The sequence below is a fragment of the Podarcis erhardii genome (genome assembly GCF_964252035.2).
Source record: "Podarcis erhardii genome assembly, chromosome: 3".
NCBI lineage: Eukaryota > Metazoa > Chordata > Lepidosauria > Squamata > Lacertidae > Podarcis > Podarcis erhardii.
The window spans coordinates 78031423-78041939 of record NC_138507.1 but is presented as its reverse complement, the minus strand read 5'-3'; the positions used below and the strand labels follow the sequence as shown (position 1 = coordinate 78041939).

At 39.0% G+C, this 10517-nt stretch overlaps 1 protein-coding gene across 1 annotated transcript in view; it reads right to left on the bottom strand.

Moving 5' to 3' along the window:
* Nucleotides 1-7482: 7482 nt before the first annotated feature.
* Nucleotides 7483-10517, bottom strand: part of GPR137B (G protein-coupled receptor 137B) — a 29388-nt gene continuing 26353 nt past the window's right edge. The window contains exons 6-7 of the mRNA XM_081856385.1: nt 10007-10131; nt 7483-9045 (exon numbers count right to left, since the gene is read on the bottom strand). Of these exons, the coding sequence (XP_081712511.1) occupies nt 8934-9045; nt 10007-10131 (237 nt within the window). The 3' untranslated portion in view covers nt 7483-8933. The remainder of the gene's footprint in view (nt 9046-10006; nt 10132-10517) is intronic.

The following is a 10517-nucleotide window of genomic DNA, read 5'->3' as shown; positions in this document are numbered from 1 at the left end:
CACCTATAGATCATTTTCATTATGTTCTCTTTCAGGGCACTACATGCCGTAAATTTAATACCTGTGGTCCATAACTGCTCCCAGTCAGCAAACATAATATCATGACCAATATCTTGTGCCCACTTAATCATGACTGATTTAACCATTTCATCTTGTGTGTTCCATTTTAGCAGCAGATTATACATTCTAGACAAATTCTTAGTATTGGGTTCTAGCAATTCTGTTTCTAACTTTGACCTCTCCTTCTGAAATCCTAGTTTTCTGTCCTGCTTAAAAGTTTCATTAATCTGGTAATAATGTAACCAGTCTCGGACTTTAGGTTTCAATTTCTCAAAACTCTGTAGTTTCAGCTTTTCACCATCATATTCTACAATTTCACAATATTTTGGCCAGTCTGTATCCATGTTCAATCTTTTTACCGCCTTAGCTTCCATTGGTGACAGCCACCTGGGGGTTTTACTTTCAAACAAATCTTTGTATCGATTCCATACATTATGCAATGCTTTCCTAATAATATGATTTTTAAAATTTCTATGTACCTTTACCTTGTCATACCATAAATATGCATGCCAACCAAAGCTATTATCATAACCTTCCAGGTCCAGAATGTCTGTATTCTCAAGAAGTAGCCATGGTTTCAGCCAGCAAAAAGCTGCTGCTTCATAATAAAGTTTTAAGTCCGGCAGGGCAAAGCCCCCTCTATCCTTTGCATCAGTCAAAATCTTAAATTTAATTCTGGGTTTCTTGCCCTGCCAGACAAATTTAGATATATCTTTCTGCCACTTCTTGAAACAGTCCATCTTATCTAAAATTTGCAATGTCTGGAACAAAAACAACAATCTCGGCAATACATTCATCTTAATTACAGCAATTCGGCCTAACAAGGAAAGTCTCAATCTTGACCATATATCGAAATCTTTCTTCACTTCAGCCCAGCATTTCTCATAATTATCTTTAAATAGATTCACATTCTTAGATGTTAAGTTCACCCCCAGATATTTTACCTTTTTAGTAATTTCCAAACCCGTTTCCCTTTGAAAACTATCTTTTTCCCCCACCGTGAGATTTTTTTCCAACACCTTTGTCTTGTGTTTATTCAATTTAAAACCTGCTACCTGACCAAATATTTCAATAAGTTCCAAAACTCTTTTTGTACTAGTTTCTGGCTGTTGTAGTGTCAAAACTAGGTCATCTGCAAATGCTCTTAGCTTATAATGTTTAGTTCCGACCTGTATACCTTTAACCAGCTGGTCTCTTCTAATCATGTTAAGGAAAACCTCCAGTACCGATATAAACAATAGAGGGGAAATTGGGCATCCCTGTCGTGTCCCTTTCTCTATTGGAATTTCATCCATAACCATACCATTTACAATAAGTTTGGCCTTTTGCTCAGAATAAATTGCACTTATACCATTTTCAAAGTTCTTGCCTACCCCCATTCCTTGGAGATTCCTCTTCATAAAGCTCCAACAAATATTGTCAAAGGCTTTCTCTGCATCCACAAAAATCAAAACAGCTTTTCTATTTATGTCAGTTTCCAAAAGTTCTAGAATATCTATAATATTCCTCACATTGTCTGACAAATGCCTGCCTGGTAGAAAGCCTGTTTGGTCCCTGTGAATCTCCTCTAACAGCACTTTTTTGAATCTTTTTGCTAGAATGTCTGCAAAAATTTTATAATCCACGTTCAAAAGTGATATAGGGCGGTAATTCTTGACTTGATGTTTCTCAGTTTCTGTCTTTGGTATAAGTGAGATGAATGCTTCCTTCCACGATTCGGGAGCCTTTTTCCCCTCCAAAATTTGATTGCAGACTTCTTTCAATGGTTGTATTAACCAATCCTTCAATGCTTTATAATATCTCGCAGTTAATCCATCTGGTCCTGGTGATTTTCCCAGCTTCATATCCTGGATGGCACTCTCTATTTCTTGATCTGTAATTTTCTCGTTTAAACTCCTTCTGTTGTTTTCAGAGATTTTTGATAGTCCGTATTTTCCAATAAATTCTTCTATCTCCTGTTCATTTTTTGGCCCTTGTTTGTATAATTTCTTAAAGAAACTTTGAAAACAATTACTTATCTCATTTGGTTTATTAATAGACTTCCCATCTACTTCGAGTGATGTCACTGTATTCAATTTTTGTCTCTTTTTCAGTTGCCAAGACAGTAGCTTCCCACATTTATCTGCAGATTCAAAAGTCTTTTGTCTCATTTGTTTAATTTTCCATTCTATTTCCTGGTTCGTCAATTCCATATATTGTGTTTGATAGAATTTTATTTCTCTTAATATCTCCTGGGATTTAGGCTTAGATCTCAATTTCTTCTCCCCTTCTTTTATTTGATTCCAAATTTTCTCTTTCTTCTCATTCTGCTTTTTCCTCTTTATTGAATTCTGTTGTATTAGGAAGCCACGCATCACGGCTTTACTTGCGTCCCAAATGATTCTTTTTTCTGTGTCTGATCTCAAATTGATCTCAAAGTAGTCTTTAAGTGTTTCTTGGGCCTTTTTGCAGATTTCCCCATCTCCAAAGAGAGTGTCATTCATTCTCCATCTAAAGGTTCCAGCTGTTGTCAGTTTCATTTCCATCTTGACAGCATTATGGTCAGAGCAGGTCTTTGGGCAGATTTCTGTTTTTTTAACCTTTGATGCCAGATTACTAGAAATCCATATTTGATCAATTCTAGTCCATGTCATTTTTGCTTCAGAGAAGAAAGTCCCCTCCCTTTCCAGAGGGTTCCTAGTTCTCCAAATATCGATCAGATCCATAGTGTCAGTCAGGTCAAAAAAAGTCTTTGGTAGTCTTCCGTCATTAGATATTGTTTGTCTTTGGGCCTTATCCATGTTTGTAGAGACGACTCCATTCATGTCACCCATCATTATAATTTTAAAGTCCAAAAAGTCCATTAAAGTCTCATGCAACTTCTTGAAGAATTCAGCCTTCCCCTCATTTGGTGCATAAACTCCAACAATCAATATTTTTTCTCCATAAATTTGAATTTCCACTGCCAGGTATCTTCCTTGGTCATCCTTAAAGATCAATTTTGGTTCAAATTTTTCCTTGACATAAATCACAACTCCTCTTTTCTTGACTCTATCTGATGATATAAATTCTTGTCCTAATCTCTTATTTATTAAAAGTTTTCTATGTATCCTGGCAATGTGAGTTTCTTGTAAACAGATTACGTCTAGATGTTCCTTCTTTAATAAATGAAATACTTGGCCCCTTTTTCGAGGGTGATTCAAACCATTGCAGTTCCAGCTGAAGAGTTGCAGAGACATTTTGGTTACTGGGTAGACCTTCCACCGACTGCACCAAGTTGTTGTTCCTCCTCGGTCGGTGCTCGGTTCAGTCCAAATGATAGATTTGAGATGTCCGGTACTTCCTCCTCGTTGACAGTTCCTTTCTGGAGATCCTCTTGATTTCTTTCCAAAAAGAACTCTTTATCCTGGTTTGTTTTTATTTTAATTTTCTTCCCTTTGTAGCTAAAGGACAGCCCTTGTGGAAATTCCCACCTGAATGGGATGTTATTCTTCTTAAGTAGATCAACTAGTTCTTTAAATTGAGATCTAACCTCCAAAAAGTATTTAGGAATATCCTTGAAGATTTGAATCTGAGAATTTTTAATGACCAAGGCCTTCTGGAAATGTAGGTTCAATATTTTGTCTCTTTGTTCCTTTGATCCTAAGGTAATTAAACAATCTCTTGGCTTCTTCCCTTGCTTCCTGCCAATCCGAAAGGCTGAGGTTATCATAAATTCATCTTCCTCTCCATCTAGCTCGTCATTCCAGAAGTCTTGAAATTTGTCTGTAAGGAATTCCCCGAGCTTGTCCTCTTCCTCTTCTGGAACCAGTCTTAATTTCAGATTCTTACTTTTCCTTTCCAGTTCTAGTAGGGCTAATGCTGAATCATGTTCATGTACTTTTTTTACAATAGGCGCAAACTTTCCTTTGGTTTCTTCAGCAGTGGACCTAGCACTCTCAGCTATTCTCCTTGTTTCCGTAGATTCTTGCACCAAACGGTTTATAGAATCTGTATTAGATGAAATTGTTGTTGTATTCAGGTCTAGTCTTGTTGTCAACTCCGTCAATTTCTTTGAGTTCTCTGTAGACTGTTTAGTGAGTTCTGCAGATTGCTTGGTAAGTACTTCTAGTGACTGATTTATTTTAAGCAGGGCCTGTGTCATTGACTCCATTGATGCTGCTGTTATTTTTTCTTGTGCAGCTGCTGCTCCTGATAAGGAGCCTCTCTTTTGAGCTTGTTTTTGAGCCTGCTTTGTTTTACTTCTTGTTGAAATTTCTTCTGGCGGGTTGCTCATAACTCAAGGTCATTCACACAGGAAAGTTGCAAGTGGAAAATCCCACTGGATACTCCGTAATGTAACTAAAGCCCTCTAGAGGAGGAAATTGTAACCGTCCAAAGGCACCCAGAACAAAGAAACAGAAAGTCCAAAGGCAAAAGTCCCATTAAAAGTCTTTAGTTTGTAGCACTTTACTGTTAAAATTGTAATCCACCAAAGTCCCGAGTATGTTTCAAAATAAGTCTTATTTTGTAGCCGCTGTCCTTTGACAGCTCACTTGACAGTTCCTTTTTTCAGGCGATCGCTGCTCCGGCAGCCTGGCCAGAAGTATCAGCAGCAGAGGTTTTTTATTCCTTATCCCTTTCTTTTGCAGGTTAAATTAGTTCTGTTTCCTCCCCCCCTTCTCCTGCACAACAGGGGGGAGACCCTTTCGATGTCTGGTTTAATAAGAGTTAAAAGGAAAGTCCATTTAAACACAGCTTAGTCTTTTCATTGCTCCGTTAATCATGCAGTTCCGGGAGGCTGACTTCCTTAATTTTGCCTTCCCGTTTTCAGCCAAATCTTCTAAATTTTTTAAGTCCCGTCTTACTTTTGCAGTCTTACTCACGGGTATTGTTGTTGCCAATCGTTGATTTCAGAAAGGAATCGGCGCTCTCCGTTAATGGCGACGCGGCTTCACTCCGTAAGCTGGGTAGCGATCCTCAGCACCGCGCTCACCCCGATGCCGCTCCGGAGCCTTTAAAAAGGCTCTTTCACGATGCCGGGGGGGCGCAAAGGTGCCCACCGAATCTCCTTGCTCACAGGCTTCAGCGCCTGTGATTTTAGGGGTCCCCCGCTTGCCGTAGCGGGTAAGACCCGAACTTACGGAGCAGTCCTGCCTCGGAGCTTGAGGCTAGGACCGCCATCAAACGCTGGCGCCGACCGGAAGTCCAAGTTGCGTAATTTCTGCATCCTAATTTACAGTGTTACTGTGCTATCATGGAATACATGCTGGTCTGCCCACAATCCTTGTATCTTCAGCTCTTTCTTGCTGCATGTTTGTTGAAACCTAACATGGGCATGAAAATGCTTAAATGCTTGATTGCAAACAGTTCCTTGCAAAACAAGGTCAAATAAAATGGTGCTCTGTTGGCAGGAGTGGCTTAAATAGACAAGGGTCAAATGTAAGTTCTCCAAATTCAAGTTCAAATAAATGTCACTTCTTCCCACTTATGCTATTTTGACTATGGAAAAAGTTGGGGGGTTACATCGGGTAATTTCTTGTCTTTTTGCAAGGGTTTCATCGGGTAATTTCTTGTCTTTTTGCAAGGATTCAATGCTGAATCCAAAAAACGATTGTAGTCATTACAAAGCTGAATTGGAAAGTCACTTCTGTACAGCTAAGATCACAAAGGCTTCTACTGGATTAACTGGTGGTGAACATAGGAAGTATGAGTAGTGAATAGGTTTAAGGGTCATGTAGGGAGAAGAGATGGGCAAGGAGAAATCCTTGTGCTGATGGAACAATTTGCTTAGTGCTATGTTGAACACTACCCCATTGTCCACCATCCAAAATTGGGAGTGGATATAGAATCAGTTGCTGAATGAAGGTTACACAGCTGCATCAATACACAAGTTGCTGGGCCCCAAAGAGCTAAGGCACAGGTTAATATTTTCATTGCAAACTTGTAGTGTGATAAGCTGGCAAAAATAGGACCTGGAGGACACTGTGCTGTCTGACACTCATATTTTCACTTTGCATAAGTAATCACCCAGAAAGGTTTTTAATATCTGCACAGGCATAGCAGAGAGGCAAAACTGACAATTGCCTTTGGTGCACTTGAAAAATAGCTGTTGCGCTGCAACCCTAAGAGGGAGAATCTGAAAACTGTTTTAACTGCATGAGCAGGACAAAAACGAAGTCCGAGGAGTACTCTGACCCTCCTTTGTCTGCTTTACATTGTTTGAGAACAGTGGGGGGGGGGGACAGGAGAAATTTTAGACTGGCTCATAAACTATTCAAAATCTCTCCTTGCTTTGAGAGCATGTCAGAGTCCTGGATCCAAGCCATTTCCCAGTCTTTCTGTAGCATGCCCCCCCCCCATCACATTTAGCCCTACTAATGCTATAGATCTAACATCAGTTTGGCCATTGTATCATAATGGCGGGGTGAGGAATTCAACCTCAGATCTCCACCTCCGATGTCAGAGTTCTACCTTTAGGCTGGAGAGGGAGAAATGATTTAGGCTTTGTACACATTAGACTTTAACTGCAGGTAGGTCATTCTTTGTCTCAATTCTGATCAAATTTACTTTGGTGGGAAATGCAGCATTTCATAAGAAACGACAGGATAGATATGGCTTGAGGCTTATATGATGGGAACCAGTGATGGAAACACACTGGATGCAGTCTCAATGGGAGTGTGTACACAGCCTTCTATGTGCCCAGGGACTGCTTTTCTAAGGCCATAGGATTACAGTCTTAATTTACTGAACATGAGGGGAAGAAAGGGCTGTTTGTAACAAAAACACTAAGTTAGTGGTTTTTATTTGTAGGGCAAATGAGAAGGTTATACCAAAATTGTACTGAATAGTATGGCACACTTGATTGATAAATGCAATGAGAGTCAGGCTTTTATAGCTTCTAGCCCAGGAAGGCCTCTAAGCTTCCTAGTTTTACTGTCTATTTGTAAGCTATCATCGGTTACTTTTGGCACCATGTTTGTTTGCCTATTGCAAGTCCTGCAGGCATGGTCTAGATGGAGGCGAAGGCGAAGTGAGAGAACAGGCACTTCATGTGACTGTTCTGAGTGGGCTGCAAACATACTGTTCTTTCTTTGCTAATGAATGTCTCAAGTAATTGACTTCAAAAATGAAGTTCCAAATATACGTGGGCAGCAATTCAGCAATTCAATGGACACTTAACTGGAAAATAAACTCATTAAATAGTAGCTAGGTTTGGAAACTCAGTAAGCACCAGATTCTGCCAGATATACCCCATTCTGCCTGGTTTGGTTCTGGTCCTATTGTGGGGCCCCGTGGGACTGAAATAAGAACTTGACAGTCCTACTGGGCTAAAGCAGGTCTTTCAATTTGTGGGTATAGTTCCTGACTCTGTGCCTGAAGCAAAATGAATTCTGCAAAAAGAGCAAATTTGTATAATTTAGCTCATAAGAATCATCTTTCCTTGGTGCAGCTTTTTTTGTATGTGAGGATAGGGTAGCTATAACCTTGATATTCTTATTTATAGCTGGGCAAAAGCAGGCTCCTATATTGTACCTATTGAGCTTAGTCAACTAAGCCATTTTCACCCAATCGCCTCAGTTTTTTCAGTTGCTGTGGTATACAGGCTACCTATTTGGTCTGCATTCTACTCACTAGATCAAATGAGTAATACTTGAAGAAGATATTAATGAACAAAGTGGTAACATTTTCTTTAAGACTGCATCCTGCTAGGAACAATAATTCCCTTGTTAATACATCTGTTTACTCGTTTACAATAAGTTCTGCTAAATGAGGGACAAAGATTACCCCACCCCATTTGCCCTCTCTTCTCAAAAATGGGCCTTGCACTTTTCATATGCTGTCTAAAAGTGTCATTGTACAGATATACAATGTAGTTTGCGCCAATGTACCTGCAACTTTGAACAGAAAATGTAAATGAAGCCTGGATTACGAATAAAAGGCAAAGAACTGAATTTGGTACCTGATCTTTAGATGATCACTTGGTGTTCAGCTGACTTGACTCATGAAAAATATTGGCAGAGCCATGGCTAGTAATTGGAATTGACAAACACAAGTAATAATTAATGTTGGACAGATATCTTATACTGGTAAAAATGGACTCTGGACTATATACAGTGATAAATACTAATAAAACTTTTGGTTTTCTATTAAGACTTGGACAGCGTTTATTCTTAAGCTTACATACAGATCTGTTTGCTTATATCAAATGCTGAGCTCATAGGTATCGTGGAAGCTTTTTATTTTATGTATATTCTTTCCTCATGGTAGGATCCCAAGAAACTGAATATAAAATTAGCAGTTTCTCATTAATCACAATTGGCAATACTTACTTGTCATCCATTCCATACATGCATCAAGTTTTATTTTTATAATGAATGTTTTGTTGGAACTAGGAGTATTTTAAAAATGTTTTTATATCAACATTGCCAAAATAGTTTGTATGATGGTCACAACTCATCATCATCATCATCATATCCTACTGAATACATTACAACATGAGACACAAAACTATTTCTGTACATATAAACAGTGACAATATAAGAAAAGGGCTATAAATTTATAGCAGTAGTTTTCCAACATAAAAATAGATAATACAGAATACAAATATTTTCTCTTAAGCTGCAGTCTTGTAATAACACCTCTGTATTTTGTCTTCATTATAAAAGGAGACACAGTGACTTCAGTAGGAGTGCTCCTATGTATAATTAAAGTACATGTGCAAATCTTTGCAAGATCACATCCTAAGCAAGGCATATTGGAATGAAAATATAACTATTGTAAACCTGTATGGTTTAACTAAGTAAACCTATAGCTTGTTTTTACTCCTATGTTTTTCCATGGGCCATGCTATGCCCCTGTAACTTGTGCCTTATTACTGATGTTGATTTTTTAAAATCAGCATTGGTTTGGTGCTACATAGGGCTTGGTCGTTCTATCACTGTTGTATAATCCTGCTGCAAGGATCCAATGTGAGGTATAAAGCTGTTGGTTTGATGTCCCCAGTCATAGTAATCGGGGGAGAAACTAGAAAACAAAATAAAAGAGAAATTAACTTGGTAAAATATAGACATAAAACAATACTTCAGGTCATGTGTTCCTGTGAAGTTCTAAGCAGGCACTAGACAGCCTTTGGTTCAAGGAATTGTGCAGACATGTTTGCTGCAATCCTGTGGTTCCTGGAATGAATTCCTGCTGCAGCTAGAAAGGAATTTGCTAGAGGGGCATAGGATCACACAAGAACATAACACTGTGGCTTGGCTTAAATTTTATACTTAGCTGTTAATCCAGGTCATCAAGAGTTCTATGCTGACAATCCCCAATTGTACTGGAAACTAAATCTGAGTACAACTTTCATTTACACGCAACATATTTTGATGAGACACATTAATAAAGATTCCAACAATAACTTATCTGCATGTTTGTGGCATTTATAACCTGTTTAGCTGGTTGTCTTCCCAGCTTTGTGTAGAATAATGAATTGTAGGAAGTAATTCCTGTTCGTCTGGTGTCTCCCAGTCCTGTACAATTTAATAATGCGGGGCATTGGGGAATGAAACTCAAATTTCCATGGAGTATACAGAAAGAGGTTGGAATCACACATAAACCTGAGTGTTAGAAGCTAGGCGTCACAGAAGCGTAGCAGAATACTATAAAGAATAAATTGTTATTGTGGCAAAATACTGGGCATAATACAGCCAAGTAGAACATTTGAAATCAATAGGTCCCCCTTGAAATTAATGGGTGTTGTAAAATTGTGTCCCTCTGCTGACAGAAGGCTCTTTAAAGTAGCCTAGGCTAATTACTCCTTCCCTCTGTAAGCCCATGTGCCCCTCCACTCTGCTCTAGGAGGACCGTAGGAGGGACTGCAGGAGAAAGGGGGAAATTCTGAAAATTACCTCTGCTCCAGTCACAGAAGCTACCAAAGCTAGATTTCTGCCACAACTGGGCACAATTCCCTTTGGCTCAGTTCATCAGTTTGCCTCACCTGCCATGTATACTGTGCGGTGATATACTCCACGCCAGATCATCATCACTGTCGTATCTGCGAGGATTGTCAAAGAAATAAGATCTTGGACTGAACGCATGAGTTGGTACTATCCCTGGGTTTGTCTAGGGATGAAAGAGAAGTTATTTTGCATTGCACCCATTTCCCGTTGCCAAGTTTTGTGATTTGGCATCTGTCTTTAAAGAGAAATGCAGAGAATTCTAATCACTTTTCTCCTATCCTGTCTCACATTTCTGTGCACTCATTTAATACATGCTGGCCTTCTGGCAAACGTTTCTGAATATAGCCTCTGTTCCTTCTCCTTTTGCTTGGAGGGAAATGATGGGAGCAAACAGGAACAGACAATATAAAGTTAAGTCTTGCAAAGTTTCCAAAGCATAATGAGAGTATCATTAGTAAGCAAATGATCTGGCTTATCTGTTCTAATTTACACTCTGATTTAACAAGCCACCCATTCTACATTGAGACATACCCAAATTATCTCGTCTTT